Source organism: Oncorhynchus mykiss, chromosome 11 (assembly GCF_057628025.1).
Source record: "Oncorhynchus mykiss isolate SJ-2025 chromosome 11, ASM5762802v1, whole genome shotgun sequence".
NCBI classification, from domain to species: Eukaryota; Metazoa; Chordata; class Actinopteri; order Salmoniformes; family Salmonidae; genus Oncorhynchus; species Oncorhynchus mykiss.
Genome location: NC_143032.1, coordinates 472,900 through 500,634, shown reverse-complemented (window position 1 = coordinate 500,634; position 27,735 = coordinate 472,900). Strand labels below are relative to the sequence as shown.

The 27,735-nt window shown below is 42.3% G+C and overlaps 1 protein-coding gene across 4 annotated transcripts in view; it reads left to right on the top strand.

Annotated features, from left to right (window-relative positions):
* Positions 1-290: 290 nt before the first annotated feature.
* Positions 291-27,735, top strand: part of plcd1a (phospholipase C, delta 1a) — a 65,221-nt gene continuing 37,776 nt past the window's right edge. For 2 of the 4 annotated variants that reach the window (XR_016484323.1, XM_021620007.3), the window contains exons 1-2: positions 726-1,036; positions 17,714-17,872. Coding sequence is in view for 3 of the 4 variants with exons in the window: in XM_021620007.3 (XP_021475682.3) it covers positions 1,006-1,036; positions 17,714-17,872 (190 nt within the window). In the remaining variant the exon portion in view is untranslated. Of the gene's footprint in view, positions 386-725; positions 1,037-3,906; positions 4,145-17,713; positions 17,873-27,735 lie in introns of those variants that run through there. The other 2 variants (XM_090189204.1, XM_090189205.1) reach the window with 2 other exon arrangements.

Here is a 27,735-nt window from a genome sequence, read left to right as displayed (position 1 = left end):
GATTTCTCCCTGGCATTATTGGGGAGACCAACTCACTGTAAAGCATTATGACCATGAACTGACAAAGGACACATGGGACTTGATTTCTACCTGGCATTATTGTGAAGACACACAACACAATTAAGTCTTCAGTTCCAAATTACACCAGTAGAGGTCATTCGTTACATAAATTATAGCAAAAGTATGATTTTTGGTGACATTCACAACATTAACAAGGCATCATTATTTTGCAATACCAATCAATGCGTGTTGACAATTTATTAGTATTCGCTTTACTACGAATTGACATTACATTTATTTGTAGTGCTTCCATTTCACTTTCCACTCAACGATTGGTCGAGCAGAGAGTCAAGGTAGCTACTGGCTTCGGGTAAAGTCAGAGACGGTGGGTAATGAATGGTCCTTGCTATTCTGGGTCCTTTGGATGTCCCTATGCCATTGAAGTTGACATTTCAAATTGTTAAAGTAAAGATTAAGATTATGGTCAACTAAAAGTTATGGTTAGGGATTAGAGTAAGGGCGTCCCAAGGATCCCGGATAGGACTGTCCCTTGAGTAAGGACTGTCCTTTGTCTCCATGGCATAACCGTGATTAATTTAGCCTTGTGTCTTGTTCCAGTGCAAGGAAACACAAAGACACACAGCAGTAGAAATATGTATTGGAAAACAAATCAGAATTTCCCCTGCGTCAGGAATTCCATGAAGAGGTGTAGCCTAGCCCAGGCTGCAATACGATCACCCGTCCGACCGGTGTGGCGGTGCGGAGGGTGTTGGCTGGTTGGGCTGAAGGGCAGGGCGCATACTTCGTACTGGTTATGCTGTAGACTACCGGCTACTTTGCGCACTGTCTGTCTGGATCTAATCGGCAGCCGAAAGTGCCCAACGCTTTCTATCGCCGCTTTGCTATTTATCCATTGAGACCCTTGGATTTGTACGTGCGCGTCATTTCTGACCCGTGGAGTGATTTTACGCACAGGCAATTTGGAACTGATCTTATCGAATCCGAATGGAATCAAACGGCAAAGCGGGAAAACATGGTAGGTTGAGCTGCAGATATATGGACTATTGTGTGATATCTGTTCATATTTAGAGAACCTTCTTTTTTATGCTCTACTACCAGAACCACTGTAACATCCGTTTGATTCCATTCCTCAATGGGCGTTGTGACCAGTAATGCTTGAGTGGAATGTGATTTGTTTGTCTGATTTTGTTGTCATGTGTCTTGTATAGGGCTGACTGACTGAGATTATTATCCTGCGTCTTGTGTAGGGCTGACTGACTGAGATTGTTGTCATGCGTCATGTATAGGGCTGACTGACTGAGATTGTTGTCCTGCGTCTTGTATAGGGCTGACTGACTGAGATTGTTGTCCTGCGTCTTGTGTAGGGCTGACTGACTGAGATTGTTGTCATGCGTCATGTATAGGGCTAACTGACTGAGATTGTTGTCATGCGTCATGTATAGGGCTGACTGACTGAGATTGTTGTCCTGCGTCTTGTGTAGGGCTGACTGACTGAGATTGTTGTCCTGCGTCTTGTGTAGGGCTAACTGACTGAGATTGTTGTCATGCGTCTTGTGTAGGGCTAACTGACTGAGATTGTTGTCATGCGTCTTGTGTAGGGCTGACTGACTGAGATTGTTGTCATGCTTTCTGAGAATGTTGTCCTGCGTCTTGTGTAGGGCAGGTGTTAAACCAATGACAAAGTAATGGTCGTTATTGTCCTAGGAAGAATAAGTAGAATAAATACTTAACGTTTGGAATTAACAATGTGGTTTATTGATGAGCAACAACATGTTTGTGTGCAGCCAGATCAGATGTTATTATGTCTGGAGGCAGGCAGAGAGAGGCAGCCCACCAGAGAGCAGGTAGATAGAGGCAGCCAACCAGGGAGCAGGTAGAGAGAGGCAGCCAACCAGGGAGCAGGCAGAGAGAGGCAGCCAACCAGGGAGCAGGTAGAGAGAGGCAGCCAACCAGGGAGCAGGCAGAGAGAGGCAGCCAACCAGGGAGAATACATCCCAGGAGCCAACTCCTTCCTTCTGTGAATGATAAGTGATAAAGGGTAGCCAATGCACCTTAGGCGTTGTTGTATGCTGGATAGTCTGCATCTTGCTGTATCTGACTGCAATTAACAGTGGCCACAGTCATTGATATACCCCTTGATTTTGTCTTACCTTATCCTAACCAAAAAAATACATTCATTTAACTCCAATTTACACTTAAATGAACAAGGAAGGACAGAGCAGTAATTAACAGATACTACTTAACATGTGAACTATGTCCAACTGACTCACCACCAGGGCTGGGTAGCTTACTTTCTAAATGTAATCCATTACAGTTACTAGTTACCTGTCCAACATTTGTAACTATGTAACTTTTGGATTACCCAAACTCAGAAAAGTAATCGGATTACTTTCAGCTACTTTTAGATTCCTTTCCCCATGAGGCATGAGAATAATACAAAAATGTACAGTGCCTTCGGAAAGTATTCAGAACCCTTGACTTTTTCTACATTTTCATACGTTACAGATACATTACACACAATACCCCATAACCCACTGGAAATATCACATTTACATAATTATTCAGACCCTTTACTCAGTACTTTGTTGAAGCACCTTTGGCAGCGATTACGGCATTGAGTCTTCTTGGGTATGACGCTACAAGCTTGGCACACCTGTATTTGGAGAGTTTCTCCTATTTTTCTCTGCAGATCCTCTCAAGTTCTGTCAGACTGGATGGGGAGCATTGCTATACAGTTTTTTTCAGGTCTCCAGAGATGTTTCATTGGGTTCAAGTCCGGGCTCTGGCTGGGCCACTCAAGGACATTGAGACTTGTCCTGAAGCCACTCCTGCGTTGTCTTGGCTGTGTGCTTAGGGTCGTTGTCCTGTTGGAAGGTGAACCTTCGCCACAGTCTGAGGTCCTGAGCCCTCTGGAGCAGGTTTTCATCAAGGATCTCTCTGTACTTTGCTCCGTTCATCTTTCCCTCGATCCTGACTAGTCTCCCAGTCCCTGCCACTGAAAAACATCCCCACAGCATGATGCTGCCACCACCATGCTTCACCGTAGTGATGGTGCCAGGTTTCCTCCAGATGTGACGCTTAGCATTCAGGCCAAAGAGTTCAATCTTGGTTTCATCAGACCAGAGAATCTTGGTCTGAGTCCTTTAGGTGTCTTTTGGCAAACTCCAAACTGGATTTCATGTGCCTTTTACTGAGGAGTTCCTCTCCACAGAGGAACTCCGGAGCTCTGTCAGAGTGACCATCAGGTTCTTGGTCACCTCCCTGACCAAGGCCCTTCTCCCCCGATTGTTCAGTTTGGCAGGGCGGCCAGCTCTAGGAAGAGTCTTGGTGGTTCCAAACTTCTTCAATTTAAGAATGATGGAGGCCACTGTGTTCTTGGGGACTTTCAATGCGGCTGACCTTTTTTGGTACCCTTCCTCAGATCTGTGCCTCGACTCAACCCTGCCTCAAAGCTCTACGGACATTTCCTTCAACCTCATGGCTTGGTTTTTGCTCTGACATGCACTGTCAACTTTGGGACCTTATATAGACAGGTGTGTGCCTTTCCAAATCATGTCCAATCAATTGAATATACCACAGGTGGACTCCAATCAAGATGTAGAAACATCTCAAGGATGATCAATGAAAACAGGATGCACCTGAGCTCAATTTCAAGTCTCATAGCAAAGGGTCTGAATACTTATGTAAATAAGGTAATTATGTTTTTATTTTTAATACATTTGCAAACATTTCTAAAGACCTGTTTTTATTTGTTATTTGACCTTACAATAACAGACCAGATCCTATGTCAGCTTCACTGATTGGGGTCTACCATACGGGTGTCATCACAGATTATAATTTTTTTAAATGACTTATAATTAATGTGTATGTTACCCGTTATGACAGCGTGAACCTCCTTGCCATCCAAGTGAGAGGATACACCCACTGGGACATCACAGAGGATAAACCCACTAGGACACCACAGAGGATAAACCCACTAGGACACCACAGAGGATACACCCACTGGGACACCACAGAGGATAAACCCACTGGGACACCACAGAGGATAAACCCTCTAGGACACCACAGAGGATAAACCCACTGGGACACCACAGAGGACATATAGTATCTGCAGAAGTACAATGTAATTACTATGTGTTACACACGATTGAGCTAGTTAAAATGAAGTGTATATGGAGGGAAACTTGTAATCAATGTCTACCTACATAGTATGTTACCTCCTGTATATACAGTGACCATACAAAACATTAGGAACATGACATAGACTGACCAGGTGAAAGCTATGATCCCTTATTGATGTCACTTGTTAAATCCACTTCAATCAGTGTAGATGAAGTGGAGGAGACAGGTTAAAGAAGGATTTGTGAGACAAAGGAGGCATGGATTGTGGGCCATTCAGAAGGTGAATGGGTAAGACAAAATATTTAAGTGCCTTTGAACGGGGTATGGTAGTCGGTGGAAGGCAAACCGGTTTGAGTATGTCAAGATCTGCAACGCCGCTGGGTTTTTCACACTCAACTGTTTCCCGTGTGTATCAAGAATCGTCCACCACCCAAAGGACATCCAGTAAACTTGACGTAACTGTGGGAAGCATTCGAGTCAACATGAGCCAGCATCCCTGTGGAAAACTTTCGACACCTTGTAGAGTCCATTCCCCAATGAATTGAGGCTGCTCTAAGGACTTTAGTCAACTTTATCGCAACATGTAAAAATACCTTACATTTCCTACAAAACAATATGGATTTTTATTATTGGGTTAATAAGTGTATTAATTAGAATTAACAAAGATATATTGGCCTACTCCATAACATAAAATAACTATTTTAATAGTAGTGACTCAAATCTGCAGCCTATAGTCTGGTGAGTAGCCTAGCTAGCTAGATAGCTAATTATGAGAAAACGAGATCGTCATTCTCTACCCTTTTTAACATTACAAGTAGCAAAGGAAATCAACCATGTCTGTTTCTTCTTTATCTGTTTCTTTGTAAGCATTGTCCCATCCTGGAGTCTGAGACCTTGTGGGAGTCTGTGGGAGTGAAGAAGAATATACAACAATTAGCTTACTAGCTAGCTATCATCAGAGAAGGTATAGAAACCTTTCTCCAATATACACTAAAGTATGTGGACACTTCCTCGTCGAACATCTCATTCTGAAATCATGGGCATTAATATGGAGTTAGTCCCCATTTTCTGCTAGAACAGCCTCCACTCTTCTGGGAAGGAAGGCTTTCCACTAGATGTTAGAACATTGCTGCGGGGACTTGCTTCCATTCAGCCACAAGAGCATTAGCGAGGTCGGGCACTGATGTTGGGCGATTAGGCCTGGCTCGGAGTCGGCGTTCCAATTCATCCCAAAGGTGTTTGATGGGGTTGAGGTCAGGGTTCTGTGCAGGCCAGTGAAGTTCTTCCACACCAATCTCGACAAATAATTTCTGTGTGGACCTCCCTTTGTGCACGGGGGCATTGTCATGCTGAAACAGGAAAGGGCCTTCCCCCAGACTGTTGCCAAAAAGTTGGAAGCACAGAATCGTCTAGAATGTCATTATGTGCTGTAGCGTTAAGAATTCCATTCACTGGAACTAAGGGGCCCGAACCATGAAAAACAGCCCCAGACCATTAGTCCTCCTCCACAAAACTTTACAGTTGGCACTGTGCATTGGGGCAGCTAGCGTTATCCTAAATCCAATGGTAGTGAGCTTTACTTCCCTCCTGCCGACGTTTGGCATTTACGCATGGTGATCTTAGGTTTGTGTGCGGCTGCTCGGCCATGGAAACACATTTCATGAAGCTCCAGACAAACAGTTCTTGTGCTGACGTTGCTTCCAGAGGCAGTTTGGAACTCGTGGTGAGTGTTGCAACCAAAGACAGATGATTTTTACGTACTATGTGCTTCAGCACTCATCGGTCTCGTTCTGTGAGCTTGTATGGCCTACCATTTCGCTGCTGAGACTTTGTTGCTCCTAGACGTTTCCACTTCACAATAACATTTGACGAACTGACTTGTTGGAAAGGTGGCATCCTATGACATCTGGACAAGAGGAATACCTATGTAAGAATGCAGTTAATTGACTATAGCTCAGCATTCAACACCATAGTACCCTCCAAGCTCATCATCAATCTACACACAATATCCCATAATAACAAAGCAAAAACAAATCTTTATAAATGTTGCAAATTGATATAAAAAAACCTCTAATATCACATTTACGTAGGTATTCAGACCCTTTACTCAGTACTTTGTTGAAGCACCTTTGGCAGCGATTACAGCCTTGAGTCTTCTTGGGTATGATGCTACAAGCTTTGCACAACTCTATTTGGAGTTTCTCCCATTCTTCTCAATATCTGTCAGGTTGGATGGGGAGCGTTGCTGCACAGCTATTTTCAGGTCTCTCTAGAGATGTTCAAGTCCTGGGTTTGTCATTTAAAAAAAAAAAAAAATTCACCAGGTAGGCTAGTTGAGAACAAGTTCTGGCCAAGATAAAGCATAGCAATTCGACACATACAACAACACAGAGTTACACGTGGAATAAATAAAACATACAGTTAATAATACAGTAGAACAAAAGAAAACAAAAAGTCTATATACAGTGAGTGCAAATGAGGTAAGTTAAGGAAATAAATAGGCCATGGTGGCGAAGTAATTACAATATAGCAATTAAACACTGGAATGGTAGATCGGCAGAAGATGAATGTGCAGGTAGAGATACTGGGGTGCAAAGGAGCAAGATAAATAAATAAATACAGTATGGGGATGATAGGTAGATAGATAGATGGGCTGTTTACAGATGGGCTATGTACAGGTGCAGTGGTCTGTGAGCTGCTCTGACAGCTGGTGCTTAAAGCTAGTGAGGGAGATGTGAGTCTCTAGCTTCAGAGATTTTTGCAGTTTATTCCAGTCATTGGCATTAGAGAACTGGAAGGAAATACGACCAAAGGAGGAATTGGCTTTGGGGGTGACCAGTGCTGCTGGAGCGCGTGCTACGAGTGGGTGCTGCTATGGTGACCAGTGAGCTGAGATAAGGCGGGGCTTTACCTAGCAGAGACTTGTAGATAATCTGTAGCCAGTGGGTTCGGCGACGAGTATGAAGCGAGGGCCAACCAACGAGAGCGTACAGGTCGCAATGGTGGGTAGTATATAGGGATTTGGTGACAAAACAGATGGCACTGTGATAGACTGCATCCAGTTTGTTGAGTAGGGTGTTGAAGGCTATTTTATAGATGACATCGCTGAAGTCGAGGATCGGTAGGATGGTCAGTTTTACGAGGGTATGTTTGGCAGCATGAGTGAAGGATGCTTTGGTGCGATATAGGAAGCCGATTCTAGATTTAATTTTGGATTGGAGATGCTTAATGTGAGTCTGGAAAGAGAGTTTACAGTCTAACCAGACATCCAGGTATTTGTAGTTGTCCACGTATTCTAAGTCAGAGCTGTCCAGAGTAGAGGTCGACCGATTAATCGGAATGGCCGATTAATTAGGGCCGATATCAAGTTTTCATAACAATCGGAAATCTGTATTTTTGGGCACCGATTTGTATTTTTTTTATATATATTTTTTTATATACCTTTATTTAACTAGGCAAGTCAGTTAAGAACACATTCTTATTTTCAATGACGGGCGAGGAACGGTGGGTTAACTGCCTCGTTAAGGGGCAGAACGACAGATTTTCACCTTGTCAGCTCGGGGGATTCAATCTTGCAACCTTACAGTTAACTAGTCCAACGCAATAACGACCTGCCGCTCTCTCGTTGCACTCTACAAGGAGACTGCCTATTACGCGAATGCAGTAAGCCAAGGTAAGTTGCTAGCTAGCATTAAATTTATCTTATAAAAAACAATCAATCATAATCACTAGTTAACTACACATGGTTGATGATATTACTAGATATTATCTAACGTGTCCTGCGTTGCATATAATCTGACTGAGCATACAAGCATACAAGTATCTGACTGAGCGGTGGTAGGCAGAAGCAGGCGCGTAAACATTCATTCAAACAGCACTTTCGTGCGTTTTGTTAGCAGCTCTTCGTTGTGTTTCAAGCTTTGCGCTGTTTATAACTTCAAGCCTATCAACTCCTGAGATGAGGCTGGTGTAACCGAAGTGAAATGGCTAGCTAGTTAGTGCGCGCTAATAGCGTTTCAAACGTCACTCGCTCTGAGCCTTCTAGTAGTTGTTCCCCTTGCTCTGCATGGGTAACGTTGCTTCGATGGTGGCTGTTGTCGTTGTCCAGGGAGGAGCCAATGAGAGGGACGGAAGCTATACTTTTACACTGGCAATACTAAAGTGCCTATAAGAACATCTAATAGTCAAAGGTTAATGAAATACAAATGGTATAGAGGGAAATAGTCCTATAATTCCTATAATAACTACAACCTAAAACTTCTTACCTGGGAATATTGAAGACTCATGTTAAAAGGAACCACCGGCTTTCATGTTCTGAGCAAGGACTTAAACGTTAGCTTTCTTACATAGCACATATTGCACTTTTACTTTCTTCCCCAACACTTTGTTTTTGCAATATTTAAACCAAATTGAACATGTTTCATTATTTACTTGAGGCTAAATTGATTTTATTGATGTATTATATTAAGTTAAAATAAGTGTTCATTCAGTATTGTTGTAATTGTCATTATTACAAATAAATAAATGCAAATCGGCCGATTAATCGGTATCGGCTTTTTTGTCCTCCAATAATCTGTATCAGCTTTGAAAAATCATAATCGGTCGACCTCTAGTCCAGAGTAGTGATGCTGGATGGGCGAGCAGGTGCAGTGATTGAATAGCATGCATTTAGTTTTACTTGCATTTAAGAGCAGTTGGGGGCCACGGAAGGAGAGTTGTATGGCATTGAAGCTCGTCTGGAGGTTAGTTAACACAGTGTCCAAAGAGGGGCCAGAAGTATACAGAATGGTGTCGTCTGCATAGAGGTTGATCAGAGAATCACCAGCAGCAAGAGCAACATCATTGATGTATACAGAGAAGAGAGTGGGCCCGAGAATTGAACCCTGTGGCACACCAATAGAGACTGCCAGAGGTCCGGACAACAGGCCCTCCGATTTGACACACTGAACTCTATCAGAGAAGTAGTTGGTGAACCAGGCGAGGCAATCATTTGAGAAACCAAGGCTGTCGAGTCTGGCAATAAGAATGTGGTGATTGACGGAGTCGAAAGCATTGGCCAGGTCGGTGAAAACAGCTGCACAGTAATGTCTCTTATCGATGGCTGTTATGATGTCGTTTAGCCACGCTCCAGGTTCTGAGGTGCACCCATGACCAGCTCTGAAACCACATTGCATAGCGAAAAAGGTACGGTGGGTTTCGAAATGGTCGTTAATCTGTTTGTTAACTTGGCTTTCGAAGACCTTAGAAGGACATGGTAGGATAGATATAGGTCTGTAGCAGTTTGGGTCTAGAGTGTCACCCCCTTTGACGAGGGGGATGACCACGGTAGCTTTCCAATCTTTGGGAATCTCAGACGATACGAAAGAGGTTGAACAGGTTAGTAATAGGGGTTGCAACAATTTCGGCAGATCATTTTAGAAAGAGAGGGTCCAGATTGTCTAGCCCGGCTGATTTGTATGGGTCTAGATTTTGCAGCTCTTTCAGAACATCAGCTATCTGGATTTGGGTGAAGGAGAAATGGTGGGGGCTTTGGCGGGTTGCTGCGGTGGGTGCCGGGCAGTTGGGGTAGACAGGTGGAAAGCATGACCAGCCGTAGAGAAATGCTTATTGAAATTCTCAATTATAGTGGATTTATCGGTGGTGACAGTGTTTCCTAACCTCAGAGCAGTGGGCAGCTGGGAGGAGGTGCTCTTATTCTCCATGGACTTTACAGTGTCCCAGCTGGGAGGAGGTGCTCTTATTTTCCATGGACTTTACAGTGTCCCAGCTGGGAGGAGGAACTCTTATTTTTCATGGACTTTACAGTGCCCCAGCTGGGAGGAGGTGCTCTTATTTTCCATGGACTTTACAGTGTCCTAGAACATTTTTGAGTTAGTACTACAGGATGCAAATTTCTTGTCCACTCAAGGACATTGAGATTTGTTTCGAAGCCACTCCTGTGTTGTCTTGGCTGTGTCTTGCTTGTTGTTTCAGTGTTATTACCCTGTAATAGAGACCCCTTAAAATGAAGCGTTATCATTATTTTTTGCAGTGTCTTCGCAGACCTGCAAATGTCATGACTTTTGAGCTTATTTTTGCAAATTTCTAAAGGAAGCATCGGTAGCATCGGTAGCATCGGTAGCATCGGTAGCATCGGAAGCATCGGTAGCATCGGTAGCATCGGTAGCATCGGGATATATTAGAGGAGAGAAGTGAAAGGTGTTCCTGATGTATTGTTTGCATAAATGTCTGAAAAGGACTAAATCAGAGGAGGTGTTCCAAGAGCACGTGAGAACAGGAGAATGGCAAACTCTTAGTTAAGTAGGGTTTCCTGAACACGAGGTGTTACCTGTCTGTCAGCTTTCAGGGCAGTCTGTTATATTATTGCAAAGACATAGCATGGCAGTTGCTGAATACACAGGCTGGCGGTAGACAAAGTACTACTCCTGGATCTTCTTTTGGCAAGGGACACCACCGCCACCCATGCCTACAATTGTGATTGGAGCATTTTCTCGCAAGGAGTGTGCAGGAAGGCCGCATCAAATCCTAAAATGTCTCAACAATGTAGAAAATTAGCCATGAAAATAGTATTGATAGTGGTGATATGAAGGCATGTCGTAATGACAAAATATCAGGATACATAGTATGAGCCTTTTTTACTATTCCAAACATGAATCAGTCACGTGGACGACATTCACATACAGTACATAGAATAAATAAACAAACAGTAGGGATTTATTTACATTTGAGTCATTTAGCAGACTCTCTTATCCAGAGCCACTACAGTAGTGAGTGCACACGTTCTCTTACCTTTTTCGTACTGGTCCCCTGTGGGAATCTAACCCACAACCCTGATGTTGCAAGAGCCACACAGGACCACATGAAGTCCCAGTGAGACCAGATCTCTTTAAATGACTCACTCTTTATCCAGTGTTAAATTGTAATTATTCACTCCTATGGCCTATTTATTGCCTACCTCCTCATGCCTTTTGCACACAATGTTTATAGATTCTTTTTTTTCTATTATGTTATTGACTTGTTTATTGTTTATTGTTTACTCCATGTGTAACTCTGTGTTGTCTGTTCACACTGCTATGCTTTATCTTGGCCAGGTCGCAGTTGCAAATGAGAACTTGTTCTCAACTAGCCTACCTGGTTAAATAAAGGTGAAATAAAATAATAACATTTACACAGGAAGTCCCATGGAAACTAGATGTCTTTATTTACACAGGAAGTCCCAGTGAGACCATGTGTCTTTTTATTTACACAGGAAGTGTGTAAATGTGTCTTTATTTATACAGGAAGTCAGGAAGTCCCATTGAGACCATGTGTCTTTATTTACATAGGAAGTCCCATTGATACCATGTGTCTTTATTTACATAGGAAGTCCCATTGAGACCATGTGTCTTTATTTACATAGGAAGTCCCATTGAGACCATGTGTCTTTATTTACACAGGAAGTCCCATTGAGACCATGTGTCTTTTTTTACATAGGAAGTCCCATTGAGACCATGTGTCTTTATTTACACAGGAAGTCCCATTGAGACCATGTGTCTTTATTTACATAGGAAGTCCCATTGAGACCATGTGTCTATATTTACATAGGAAGTCCCATTGAGACCATGTGTCTTTATTTACACAGGAAGTCCCATTGAGACCATGTGTCTTTATTTACATAGGAAGTCCCATTGAGACCATGTGTCTTTTGCATGGGAGCCCTGCTCATCTAAATCTTCAATAAAGGTTGGATGTCCTTTCAGTCCCAGTTACAATATGCCTATAGGGTGTCTTTATACTGTAACTGTTGTAAACAATGTTTAGACGACTGTGGTGTGGCTGTTGAGCTCCCAGAATACAATAAGTGATCGTTATGGAGCTGTTTAATCATCAAGGGAGCACTTTGTAAATTCTGTTTGGCACAAAGCACTAGGACGTTGTAAAACTTTTCAACTTTTCACAGTAACATCTACATCTGGTTTGGCGTTGGGGTTAGAATGTGGAACGCTTTATTTTCCCTCCAACACTTGTCAGGAAAACACACTCATCTCTGCAGTGCTGCTGGTCAGCCTGTGGTTCATATAGAAACAGCCAACAGATCAACTATGAGAACACTGGTTTACATCTAAGGGTTCTTCATGTTGCTGTTACTGACAGGTTTTTCTAGCTTTGCTGAATTTCTCTTTTTCCTGCAAACATTCTTTGTTGAAGAAAATAAAAAATGTTTTATGAAGATGTAAAACATCTTTGCCACAGTCCTCTCTTTCCTACCACCACCTTTACAGTCCTCTCTTTCCTGCCACCACCTTGCAGTCCTCTCTTTCCTATCACCACCTTGCAGTCCTCTCTTTCCTACCACCACCTTGCAGTCCTCTCTTTCCTACCACCACCTTGCAGTCCTCTCTTTCCTACCACCACCTTGCAGTCCTCTCTTTCCTACCACCACCTTGCAGTCATCTCTTTCCTACCACCACCTTGCAGTCCTCTCTTTCCTGCCACCACCTTGCAGTCATCTCTTTCCTGCCACCACCTTGCAGTCCTCTCTTTCCTGCCACCACCTTGCAGTCCTCTCTTTCCTGCCACCACCTTGCAGTCCTCTCTTTCTTACCACCACATTTACAGTCCTCTCTTTCCTGCCACCACCTTGCAGTCCTCTCTTTCCTGCCACCACCTTGCAGTCCTCTATTTCCTGCCACCACCTTGCAGTCCTCTATTTCCTGCCACCACCTTGCAGTCCTCTCTTTCCTGCCACCACCTTGCAGTCCTCTCTTTCCTGCCACCACCTTGCAGTCCTCTCTTTCCTACCACCACCTTGCAGTCCTCTCTTTCCTACCACCACCTTGCAGTCCTCTCTTTCCTACCACCACCTTCCACTGTAGCGCTCTCAGGTTGGGCTGTGTTCAGGTTGGGCTGTTCAGGTTGGGTTGTGTTCATGTTGGGCTGTGTTCAGGTTGGGCTGTGTTCATGTTGGGCTGTGTTCATGTTGGGCTGTGTTCAGGTTGGGCTGTGTTCACGTTGGGCTGTGTTCACGTTGGGCTGTGTTCAGGTTGGGCTGTGTTCAGGTTGGGCCGTGTTCACGTTGGGCCGTGTTCACGTTGGGCCGTGTACACGTTGACCCATGTTCATGTTGACGCGTGTTCACATTGACCCGTGTTCATGTTGACGCGTGTTCATGTTGACCCGTGTTCATGTTGACCCGTGTTCATGTTGACGCGTGTTCACGTTGACCCGTGTTCATGTTGACGCGTGTTCATGTTGACCCGTGTTCACGTTGACCCGTGTTCACGTTGACCCGTGTTCAGGTTGGGTTGTGTTCATGTTGGGCTGTGTTCATGTTGGGCTGTGTTCATGTTGGGCTGTGTTCAGGTTGGGCTGTGTTCACGTTGGGCTGTGTTCACGTTGGGCTGTGTTCAGGTTGGGCTGTGTTCAGGTTGGGCCGTGTTCACGTTGGGCCGTGTTCACGTTGGGCCGTGTACACGTTGACCCATGTTCATGTTGACCCGTGTTCACGTTGACCCGTGTTCATGTTGACGCGTGTTCATGTTGACCCGTGTTCATGTTGACCCGTGTTCATGTTGACACGTGTTCACGTTGACCCGTGTTCATGTTGACGCGTGTTCATGTTGACCCGTGTTCACGTTGACCCGTGTTCACGTTGACCCGTGTTCATGTTGGGCTGCATTCATGTTAGGATATGTTCAGGGTAAGGTAGTGGTTAGGATTGTGTTTATAATGGTAGAGGTTAGGATTGTGTTTATAATGGTAGAGGTTAGGATTGTGTTTATAATGGTAGAGGTTAGGATTGTGTTTATAATGGTAGTGGTTAGGATTGTGTTTATAATGGTAGTGGTTAGGATTGTGTTTATAATGGTAGAGGTTAGGATTGTGTTTATAATGGTAGAGGTTAGAATTGTGTTTATAATGGTAGTGGTTAGGATTGTGTTTATAATGGTAGTGGTTAGGATTGTGTTTATAATGGTAGAGGTTAGGATTGTGTTTATAATGGTAGAGGTTAGGATTGTGTTTATAATGATAGAGGTTAGGGCCTGCTCAGCCATCCTTTTCCTGTTGTCCACGAGCATCTGTTTTGTCTTGATCACATTGAGGGAGAGGTTGTTGTCCTGGCACCACACTGCCAGGTCTCTGACCTCCTCACTTTAGGCTGTCTCATCGTTGTCGATGATCAGGCCTACCAACTTTGTGTCGTCTGCAAACTTAATGATGGTTTTGGAGTCGTGCTTGGCCACACAGTGGTGGATGAACAGGCAGTACAGGAGGGGACACCACAACACCCATAACAACCATAACAACCTTAAAAAGATCCCAGTAACGGGATTGATTTGACAACATCCAGTGAAATTGCAGGGCACCAAATAGAAAAACAGAAATACTCATAATAACAATTCATAATCAATTGTTAACCACCATCCAGCCGCAGTGTCCGATTTCAAAAAGGCTTTACGGCAAAGCAGACCATGCGATTATCTGAGGACAGCACCCCGCATACAAACACATGAAAATCAGATTTCAATGAGTCAGGTGCGACATAAAACTCATGCCTTACCTTTGAAGATCTTCTTCTGTAACACCCATAACACCTTAACAACCATAACACCTTAACAACCATGACACCCATAACAACCACAACACCCATAACACCCATAAGACCTTAACAACCATAACACCCATAACACCTTAACAACCATGACACCCATAAAAACCACAACACCCAGAACAACCATAACACCCATAACACCTTAACAACCATAACACCCATAACACCTTAACAACCATAACACCCATAACACCCATAACACCTTAACACCCACAAAACCCATAACACCTTAACAACCATAACACCCATAACACCTTAACAACCATAACACCCATAACACCTTAACAACCACAACACCCATAACACCCATAACACCTTAACAACCATAACACCCATAACACCCATAACACCTTAACACCCACAAAACCCATAACACCTTAACAACCATAACACCCATAACACCTTAACAACCACAACACCCACAACACCCAGAACAACCACAAAACCCATAAAACCCATAACACCTTAACAACCACAACACCCATAACACCTTAACACCCACAACACCCAGAACAACCACAAAACCCATAACACCCATAACACCCAGAACAACCACAAAACCCATAACACCCATAACACCCAGAACAACCACAAAACCCATAACACCCACAACACCCAGAACAACCATAACACCCAGAACAACCATAACACCCAGAACAACCACAAAACCCATAACACCCATAACACCCATAACACCTTAACAACCACAACACCCAGAACAACCACAAATCCCATAACACCTTAACAACCATAACACCCATAACACCTTAACAACCATAACACCCATAACACCTTAACAACCATAACACCCATAACACCTTAACAACCATAACACCCACAACACCCAGAACAACCACAAAACCCATAACACCCATAACACCTTAACAACCACAACACCCAGAACAACCACAAATCCCATAACACCTTAACAACCACAACACCCAGAACAACCACAAAACCCATAACACCCATAACACCTTAACAACCACAACACCCATAACACCTTAACAACCATAACACCCATAACACCTTAACAACCATAAAACCCACAACACCCAGAACAACCACAAAACTCATAACACCCATAACACCTTAACAACCACAACACCCATAACACCTTAACAACCAGAACACCCACAGCACCCAGAACAACCACAAAACCCATAACACCCATAACACCTTAACAACCACAACACCCAGAACAACCACAAATCCCATAACACCTTAACAACCACAACACCCAGAACAACCACAAAACCCATAACACCCATAACACCTTAACAACCACAACACCCATAACACCTTAACACCCACAACACCCAGAACAACCACAAAACCCATAACACCCATAACACCTTAACAACCACAACACCCATAACACCTTAACACCCACAACACCCAGAACAACCACAAAACCCATAACACCTTAACAACCACAAATCCCATAACACCTTAACAACCACAACACCCAGAACAACCACAAAACCCATAACACCCATAACACCTTAACAACCACAACACCCATAACACCTTAACACCCACAACACCCAGAACAACCACAAATCCCATAACACCTTAACAACCACAACACCCAGAACAACCACAAAACCCATAACACCCATAACACCTTAACAACCACAACACCCATAACACCTTAACAACCACAACACCCAGAACAACCACAAAACCCATAACACCTTAACACCCACAACACCCAGAACAACCACAAAACCCATAACACCCATAACACCCATAACACCTTAACAACCACAACACCCATAACACCTTAACAACCACAACACCCACAGCACCCAGAACAACCACAAAACCCATAACACCCATAACACCTTAACAACCACAACACCCAGAACAACCACAAATCCCATAACACCTTAACAACCATAACACCCATAACACCTTAACAACCATAAAACCCACAACACCCAGAACAACCACAAAACTCATAACACCCATAACACCTTAACAACCACAACACCCAGAACAACCACAAATCCCATAACACCTTAACAACCACAACACCCAGAACAACCACAAAACCCATAACACCTTAACAACCACAACACCCAGAACAACCACAAAACCCATAACACCCATAACACCCATAACACCTTAACAACCACAACACCCATAACACCTTAACAACCACAACACCCACAGCACCCAGAACAACCACAAAACCCATAACACCCATAACACCTTAACAACCACAACACCCAGAACAACCACAAATCCCATAACACCTTAACAACCATAACACCCATAACACCTTAACAACCATAAAACCCACAACACCCAGAACAACCACAAAACTCATAACACCCATAACACCTTAACAACCACAACACCCAGAACAACCACAAATCCCATAACACCTTAACAACCACAACACCCAGAACAACCACAAAACCCATAACACCTTAACAACCACAACACCCAGAACAACCACAAAACCCATAACACCCATAACACCCATAACACCTTAACAACCACAACACCCAGAACAACAACAAAACCCATAACACCTTAACAACCATAACACCCAGAACACCTTATCAACCATAACACCCATAACACCTTAACAACCATAACACACATAACACCTTAACAACCATAACAACCATGACACCCATAACAACCACAACACCCAGAACAACCACAAAACCCATAACACCTTAACAACCATGACACCATAACAACCACAACACCCAGAACAACCACAAAACCCAGAACACCTTTAACAACCATGACAACCATAACAACCATAACACCCATAACAACCATGACAACCTTAACAACCATAACACCCACAACAAACTTAACAACCTTATCAAACATTTTTGGTTCTAGGTCGATTTTCAAGCATTTTGAATGAAGAGCCGTTTGGGAGCCAAATGATGCAGCTCTTTTATGTGACGGTTAATGTCTGCCTGACCTCTAACCTCTGTGTGACCCCACTAGGTTTAGAGGGCGATGTGGACCTTCAGTTCTTGCTGGTGGGGGGAAAGCTGATGAAAGTAAAGTCTTCCTCTTGGAAAAAGGACCGAATGTACAAGCTGCATGATGACAACGCGACCATATGGCATGAGTCACACAGGATCTTCAAGAGAAAACAGACCTGTGAGTACTGCACTGTTACTGTACCATTCATCTACATCAACATCTACAACTCAATTAAAAGGTAGCCCATTGATGGTCCTCAAACACATTTACCTCCATTCTGTTATGAAACAACAAAGCCCTGGATACCACTACTAATCAGGCTGGGGGTTACATGCCTAGATACCACTACTGGTCAGGCTGGGGGTCACATCCCTAGATAACACTACTGGTCAGGCTGGGGGTTACATCCCTAGATAACACTACTGGTCAGGCTGGGGGTTACATCCCTAGATAACACTACTGGTCAGGCTGGGGGTTACATCCCTAGATAACACTACTGATCAGGCTGGGGGTTACATCCCTAGATACCACTACTGGTCAGGCTGGGGGTTACATCCCTAGATACCACTACTGGTCAGGCTGGGGGTTACATCCCTAGATACCACTACTGGTCAGGCTGGGGGTTACATGCCTAGATACCACTACTGGTCAGGCTGGGGGTTACATGCCTAGATACCACTACTGGTCAGGCTGGGGGTTACATCCCTAGATACCACTACTGGTCAGGCTGGGGGTTACATGCCTAGATACCACTACTGGTTAGGCTGGGGGTTACATCTCTAGATAACAATACTGGCCAGGCTGGGGGTTACATCCCTAGATACCACTACTGGTCAGGCTGGGGGTTACATGCCTAGATACCACTACTGGTCAGGCTGGGGGTTACATGCCTAGATACCACTACTGGTCAGGCTGGGGGTTACATGCCTAGATACCACTACTGGTCAGGCTGGGGGTTACATGCCTAGATACCACTACTGGTCAGGCTGGGGGTTACATCCCTAGATACCACTACTGGTCAGGCTGGGGGTTACATGCCTAGATACCACTACTGGTTAGGCTGGGGGTTACATCTCTAGATAACAATACTGGCCAGGCTGGGGGTTACATCCCTAGATACCACTACTGGTCAGGCTGGGGGGTTACATCCCTAGATACCACTACTGGTCAGGCTGGGGGTTACATCCCTGGATAACACTACTGGTCAGACTGAGGGTTACATCCCTAGATACCACTACTGGTCAGGCTGGGGGTTACACCCCTAGATACTACTACTGGTCAGGCTGGTGGTTACATCCCTAGATACCACTACTGGTCAGGCTGGGGGTTACATCCCTAGATAACACTACTTTAGTGTGGATGCCCAGCTCGAAAGCTCTCAGCGGCCCCAGAGTCGATAAGTACCCAGAGAGATTTCAACTGGTTTCCCCACAGCAAGATGGCATGAAAAGGGGTGCAAGTAAGGGGAGAGGAGAAGTTCTCTGTATGGCCCACCAAAGTACTTGTTCCTACCGTTGAGCCTTGTCTTTAAGTGGACAAGTGGAGACGAAATGACCAGTAATACAGGCAACTCTTATTGAGAAGCCTGTATAGCCGTTCGGCTGGGAACAGCCTAGCTCTGCCTAGTTGCATCGGCTCGGGAAGAGGTGAATCGGCAGACTTTGGAGACTCTCGGGGGAAATCGGGTAGCCTCGGGTTCTCTCGGCAACTGAGCCGTAGGGGACTTCCGGATTGCTTCGGAGGTGAGGCTTGGGCGGGCGAGTGAAATCGTACCTCCTCTCCTTCCTTCACTTCCGTAGTCGCCCATCGATCCAAATGGTTAGGGCGATGAGAGAGTCGAGATCCGTCTGTAGTTCCCAGGCTGCAAGCTTGTCCTTTACTTCCTCCGATATTCCGTGCAGGAACATGTCAAACAGCGCTTCCACGTTCCAGGCACTCTCAGCTGCCAACGTGAGGATATCCACCGCATAGTCTGGCACACTGCGGGAGTCTTTTTTGTTATTGTTATTTTTTCATTATTTTGTCATATCTATTTGTTTATTTTATTTGATTGAATATTCGAAACATACAATATACTTGCAGTAAAGCCGCTCAACAACTACATCATACCAGTCATCCAACAGACTCCCATTCAGAGTGACACACAGAAGCATCCAGGGTCAATGCCCTGCTCAAGGGCATGTTGACAGATCTCCCACCAGTCCAAAAAACATGAACCCGAACCCTCCAAGATCCCCCCACAGTTCCCCAATACCTGTCCCTCAACCATTCAAGACCCCTCCCACAGTCCCCCCAAGAAGAAAAATAAAAAATACAATTAATTCCATTCCCCAGCCCCAAGAACCCCGCAATGCACCAACAACCAAGAGATTGAACTAAAGAGAAAATGTTTTTATTTAAAGTATATACATTTAAAACAAAGGAAATCAAGGACAACTAAAATCATAAAAGCAATGCCAACTGTATATGTTTGTGTGCATATCTGGCACTATTACATTTATGTGTGTGTTCTTGTATGTGTTTATTTGAATGAGAGTGTGTGTATATGCATGTGTACAAACACCTGCACGGCATCAGCCTCAGGCAAACCGGCATTAGTTGTAAAAACACTGCCACTCAGTGTCATTCAAACATACTTTTTATTATGTTGTATTTAGACTTAAAAAACGTTTATCTTTCACCATCATTCTATCTCCCGCACAGCAACTCTACTCCCATTTGTCTCCAATTCCACATCCCAACCATTTCCTCAGCCCATCCCATCTATCTCTACTGGCCACCCACTTCGGGATTCTACCTAACACATATCTTTCAACTATGCTGTGATGTTTAACGTACATTTTCAATCTATCTAATTGAATAGAAAGAGAGTATTACTATATTAGTAATTTACTGAACCGGTCTCTCCAGATCTCCTAACTGTACTATTTATAGGGTCAGTTCTAGATCAATGCTATTCATTTTCAGCCATTCTTGAACCTGAAACCAGAAACAGGCTACCTGAGGGCAATAACAAAATAAATGGTATATTGATTCTGTATCCTCACAACAAAATCTGCAGAGCTTCAATGATTTTTTGCCCCAAATATTCAACATTTTGTTGGTATACTGGTATACTTTCCTATTTATGCTATTTTTATTCCTCCACCAGTTTTGATCCTTTATATTGGGCAGACAGACCAGTTCCCTACCTCCTCCCCCTGCCACCTGCCTCCTCCATTTTTGGGGCAATGCTGTAATCAATTGGTTGTACTCTTGGATTGAGCAGACCTCCATGAAGGACATAACTCTACCATTACAATTTACAATATCACTTAAGAACAAAATACCCTTTTCAAACATCTTTCCCATAAATACAGGTATTTTATTAACCAGCACATTTGAGTTCAGCCATAAAATTTGTTGTAATATTTGTTCTATCTTTTCAGGGGGATGAAATTGAATTGTAGCCAGCTCTGCAATGCAGTAGCCAGCTCTGTAATGCAGAGAGATACTTTGAAAAAAGTATCATTTTCAATTAATCGAAAATGAGACATGGCAATCTGCACAAAGGCGAAAAGGCAATTTTTAAACAATGGATTAGCTTTTTTTAGTAATCTACTTGAGAACCATTTAGGGTTCAAATACAACTTTTGAATGAGTGAACCTTTTAGAGAGAGGTTTAGTGCTTTTATATTTAATAATCTCAACCCACCCAATTCATATTCATTATATAGATAGGCATGTTTTATTTTGTCTGGTTTAGCATCCCAGATAAAGCGAAATATTTTTTGCTCATATGATTTGAAAAAGAAATCACCAGGAGTAGGCAGCGCCATAAGTAAGTGAGTAAACTGAGATATGACTAAGGAGTTAATCAGGGCAATTTTTCCATAAATAGACAGGTATTTACTTCTCCATGGTTGCAGGATCTTGTCTATTATTACAAGTTTTGTATTGAAATTCATTATGGAGAGCTTATTTATATATTTTGTGTTATGAATACCAAGTATGTCTACTTCACCATCAGCCCATTTTATAGGTAAACTGCAGGGTAATGTAAAAGTTGTATTTTTTAAAGATCCAATACGTATTATTGTACACTTATCATAATTTGGTTTTAGTCTAGAGAGTCCAGAAAAGTTATCTAGATCTTCAATGAGACATGGGATCTAGCTTGCGGACTTAATATAAAACTTGAGGCATCGGCATACATGGACACCTTTGTTTTTAAGCCTTGGATTTCTAATCCTCTAATGTTGTTATTGGATCTGATTTTAATAGCTAGCATTTTGACGGCCATAACGAATAGATATGGTGGCAGCGGACACCCTTGTTTAACTCCTCTTGATGATTCAAAACTCTCTGAGAAGTAGCCGTTATTTACTATTCTACACCTGGGGTTACTATACATTATTTATACCCATTTTATAAGAGAATTACCAAAATTGAAAAATTGATAAATTGATAAATAAAATCCAGTCTTACTATATCAAATGCCTTTTCAAATTCCGTTATAAATACCATTCCTAGCTTCTTATATGTTTCTATTATTTCTAAGTTGTCGTATATTATTATTATTCTTTTTTTATTTATTTCACCTTTATTTATCCAGGTAGGCAAGTTGAGAACAAGTTCTCATTTACAACTGCGACCTGGCCAAGATAAAGCAAAGCAGTTCGACACAAACAACAACACAGAGTTACACATGGAGTAAAACAAACATTCAGTCAATAATACAATAGAAAAATAAGTCTATATACAATGTGAGCAAATGAGGTGAGATAAGGGAGGTAAAGGCAAAAAAAGTAAATACAATATCGAAAATAAGTAAAACACTGGAATGGCAGATTTGCAGTGGAAGAATGTGCAAAGTAGAAATAGAAATAAAGGGGTGCAACGGAGCAAAATAAATAAATAAATACAGTAGGGGAAGAGGTAGTTGTTTGGGCTAAATTATAGATGGGCTATGTACAGGTGCAGTAATCTGTGAGCTGCTCTGACATCTGGTGGTTAAAGCTAGTGAGGGAGACAAGTGTTTCCAGTTTCAGAGATTTTTGTTGTTCGTTCCAGTCATTGGCAGCAGAAAACTGGAAGGAGAGGTGGCCAAAGGAGATATACCTACTGGAGCGCGTGCTACAGGTGGGTGCTGCTATGGTGACCAGCAAGCTGAGATAAGGGGGGACTTCACCTAGCAGGGTCTTGTAGATGACATGGAGCCAGTGGGTTTGGCGATGAGTATGAAGCAAGGGCCAGCCAACGAGAGCGTACAGGTCGCAGTGGTGGGTAGTATATGGGGCTTTGGTGACAAAACGGACGGCACTGTGATAGACTGCATCCAATTTATTGAGTAGGGTATTGGAGGCTAAAACAGTGTCCAAAGAGGGGCCAGAAGTATACAGAATGGTTACGTCTGCGTAGAGGTGGATCAAGGACTCACCAGCAGCAAGAGCGACATCATTGATGTATGCAGAGAAGAGAGTCGGCCCAAGAATTGAACCCTGTGACACCCCCATAGAGACTGCCAGAGGCCAGGACAACAGGCCCTCCGATTTGACACACTGAACTCTATCAGAGAAGTAGTTGGTGAACCAGGCAATCATTTGAGAAACCAAGGCTATCGAGTCTGCCGATGAGGATGTGGTGATTGACAGAGTCGAAAGCCTTGGCCAGGTCGATGAATACGGCTGCACAGTAATGTCTCTTATCGATGGCGGTTACGATGTCATTTAGGACCTTGAGCGTGGCTGAGGTGCACCCATGACCAGCTCTGAAACCAGATTGCATAGATTGCATTGCATTGCATAGATTGCATTATCTCCGATGTATCGTCCATGTAAAAAACCTGTCTGATCAATACCTGGTAAAACCCTTTCAAATCTGAGTGCTACGAGTGCTAGTATTTTTGCATCACAGCATTGAAGTGTAAGGGGCCTCCAGTTTTTTTAGATAGACTGGGTCTTTATATTTGCCATCTGGGTCTTGTTTTAATAATAGAGAAATTAGACCTTCCTGCTGTGTACCTGACAGACGACCATTTCTATAGGAATAGTTAAAACAATCTAACAATAGAGCTTTTAGTATATCAAAAATTCTTCATATACCTCTACTGGTATGCCATCAAGCCCTGGGGTTATTCCAGACCGAAAGGATTTAATAGCCTCAAAAGGTTCTTCCTCTGTAATTTGGCCTTCACACTGATCTTTCTGTACATTTGTTAATTTTCCATTTTTTATACTATTTGGAAAGAATTCCTTACCGTAATCTTCATTCAGAGGGTGACAATGAGACAGAAAAGATAACATCTGCCTAAAATAATTAGCTTCCTCTTTTAAAATATAATTCAGAGAATCATAGATGACTCCGTCTTCAGTGACGAGTTTCTGCAAATTATTTTTGTTAGCGTTCCTGTATTGGAGATTCAGGAAGAATTTTGTGCATTTTTCTCCATATTCCAATCAGTTTGCTTTATTTTTGTATAGATTACATTAGATCGTTCTTGCATAAGTTTCTCAAGTTCTTTTTGTTTTTCCTCTAACTTATTTTGCATCTCTGTAGTATCGTTTTTGTTGCTATCTACCTGTACTATTAGTTCATAGATTTCCCTTTTTAGTCTTGTCTCTTTAGCCAGAAACTGCTTTTTCATTATTGATGAATATTGAATTGAATGACCTCTGAAGGTACATTTAACCAATTGGATATAGGGGGCGCTATTTACATTTTTGGATGAAAAATGTTCCCGTTTTAAACAAGATATTTTGTCACGAAAAGATGCTTGACTATGCATATAATTGACAGCTTTGGAAAGAAAACACTCTGACGTTTCCAAAACTGCAAAGATATTGTCTGTGAGTGCCACAGAACTGATGTTACAGGCGAAACCCAGATAAAAATCCAATCAGGAAGTGCCGCATTTTTTGAAACCGCCTCATGCCAATGACTCCTTATATGGCTGTGAATGAGCTACGAATGAGCTTACGATTTCCACGCATTCCCCAAGGTGTCTACAGCATTGTGACGTCTTTTTAGGCATTTCCATTGGAGAATGGCTGTAAGGGACCATATATAGCGAGTGGTCACATGTTGTCTCCCGGAGAAAATCTTGCGTAAAATACTGAGGTAGCCATTTTTCCAATCGCTTCTTATGAGAAACCAATTGCCTCGACGGATATATTATCGAATACATATATTAAAAACACCTTGAGGATGGATCCTAAACAACGTTTGCCGTGTTTCTGTCGATATTATGGAGCAAATTTAGAAAAAAGTTTGGAGTTATAGTTGAAGTATTTTTCGGTCGATTTCTCAGCCAAGCAGGATGAACAAACGGGAGCTTTTTCGTCTACAAAAATATTATTTTTGGAAAAAAGGAACATTTGCTATCTAACTGGGAGTCTCCTGAGTGAAAGCATCTGAAGTTCTTCAAAGGTAAATTATTTCATTTGGTTGCTTTTCTTATTTTCGTGAAAATGTTGCCTGCTGCCAGCAGAGCCTAGCATAGCATTATGCCATGATAAACTTACACAGATGCTTGTCTAGCGTTGGCTGTAACGCATATTTTGAAAATCTGAGATGACAGTGTTGTTAACAAAAGGCTAAGCTTGTGTTTGAATATATTTATTTCATTTCATTTGTGATTTTCATGAATAGGAAAAGTTGCGTTATGCTAATGCATTTGAGGCTATGATTACGCTCCCGGATACGGGTTTGCTAATCGCAAGAAGTATCCCAAACAATAACGGGATTTGCTGAACCTATATTAAACTGGAAAAATTCAGTTATACATTTTTTTTGTCTTAGTTAAAAATAAATTGTCCTCCAGTTAACTTTGATTAAATTTCCAATATCCCCGTCCACTTGGAAAATCCATGAGTTATGTGAATGCCAATCAGATGATAATCCGATCGCATTCTGTCTCCTATTAACATTTTTTAAACCTTTAATGCAAGAGAGAGAGAGAGACATGAAAGTAGTCAAGACGACTAGCTTGATTAAGTCTCGTCCATCTATATCTCACTAGGTCGGGGTTTTTTAGTCTCCAAATATCCACTATTTCTAATGTGTCCATGATATTTGTGATTTCCATAAGGGCATGGTGATGATAGTTTGTGGAGTGATTGCCTTTACGGTCCATTGAGGTACTTAAAACCTCTTGCGACGAGCAATCCCGTATCCGGGAGCGTAATTATAGCCTCAAGCTCATTACCATAACGCAACGTTAACTATTCATGAAAATCGCAAATGAAATGAAATAAATATATTGGCTCACAAGCTTAGCCTTTTGTTAACAACACTGTCATATCAGATTTTCTAAATATGCTTTTCAACCATAGCTACACAAGCATTTGTGTAAGAGTATTGATAGCTAGCATAGCATTAAGCCTAGCATTCAGCAGGCAACATTTTCACAAAAACAAGAAAAGCATTCAAATAAAATAATTTACCTTTGAAGAACTTCGGATGTTTTCAATGAGGAAACTCTCAGTTATATAGCAAATGTTCAGTTTTTCCAAAAAGATTATTTGTGTAGGAGAAATCGCTCCGTTTTGTTCATCACGTTTGGCTAAGAAAAACCCAGAAGATTCAGTCATTACAACGCCAAACTTTTTTCCAAATTAACTCCATAATATCGACAGAAACATGGCAAACGTTGTTTAGAATCCAACCTCAAGGTGTTTTTCACATATCTATTCGATGATAAATCACTCGTGGCAGTTTGGTTTCTCCTCTGAACCAAATGGAAAAATGCACGCACCTGGAGATTACTCAATAATTTCGACGGAGGACACCAAGCGGACACCTGGTAAATGTAGTCTCTTATGGTCAATTTTCCAATGATATGCCTACAAATATGTCACAATGCTGCAGACACCTTGGGGAAACAACAGAAAGTGTAGGCTCATTCCTGGCGCATTCACAGCCATATAAGGAGACATTGGAACACAGCGCATTCAAAATCTGGCGCACTTCCTGTATGAAATTTCATCTTGGTTTCGCCTGTAGCATTAGTTCTGTGGCCTCTCACAGACAATATCTTTGCAGTTTTGGAAACGTCAGAGTGTTTTCTTTCCAAAGCTGTCAATTATATGCATAGTCGAGCATCTTTTTGTGACAAAATATCTTGTTTAAAACGGGAACGTTTTTAATCCAAAAATGAAATACTGCCCCCAGAGTTTCAAGAGGTTAAAACACTGTGTTATAGTCTCCTACCAGGATGATTAGATTCGATCGTTGCCTGTAAGTTCAATAAATTGTTATAAATGTTTTCGAAGAAGTGTGAATCATCCTGATTTGGACCATATAGATTAATGAGCCACATCTCTTTTTCGTTCACTTTCATATTCAAAAGAATCCACCTTCCTTGCGAATCATTCCTGACTATTTTCACATTCAGATCAACATTTTTTGTTAATTAATATCATCACACCCTTTGAGTTCCTTTGTTCATGACAGAGAATTATTTCACCACCCCATTCTTTTTTACACTCAACTTCATCTAAGGATGTAGAGTTTCCTGTATACATTATATGTTATATTCCTTTTCTTTTAGCCATGTAAAGACTAATCTTCTTTTTTTATAATCTGCTAAACAGTTACAATTATAACTGGCTATTCTTACTTCACCCCTTACCATAACTAGATACTATTCTCAGTTTAAATTGACCATAATTAGTGCTTGTAAAGTTACTGCCTTCAGAGGTATTATGGAAGGTCAAAACTAGAGCTTTCAAATGTCTGATATTTAGAATTCAAGAAATAGGTTCTAGCAATATTTGTTTTATTGCCTTGCCTGTTTGCCTGTGAGACAATGCCACAGATGTTAGAAAATTGAGACAAGATATTATGTGTGTAGTAAATCTGAGTAGGTTGATGTGTATGGTATGATATTGGATGTGATTTAGTGAAAGTGTGTATGATGTCTGTATAAGAGTAAGACTATAATGTGTGATGTCCAAATAAATAATAACTCATGAAGTGCGTATAGCCTTAATATTCATGATGATAATTGTAATCCATAACGTATAACCATCATAGTTGCATCACAATTACCTTTAACATAA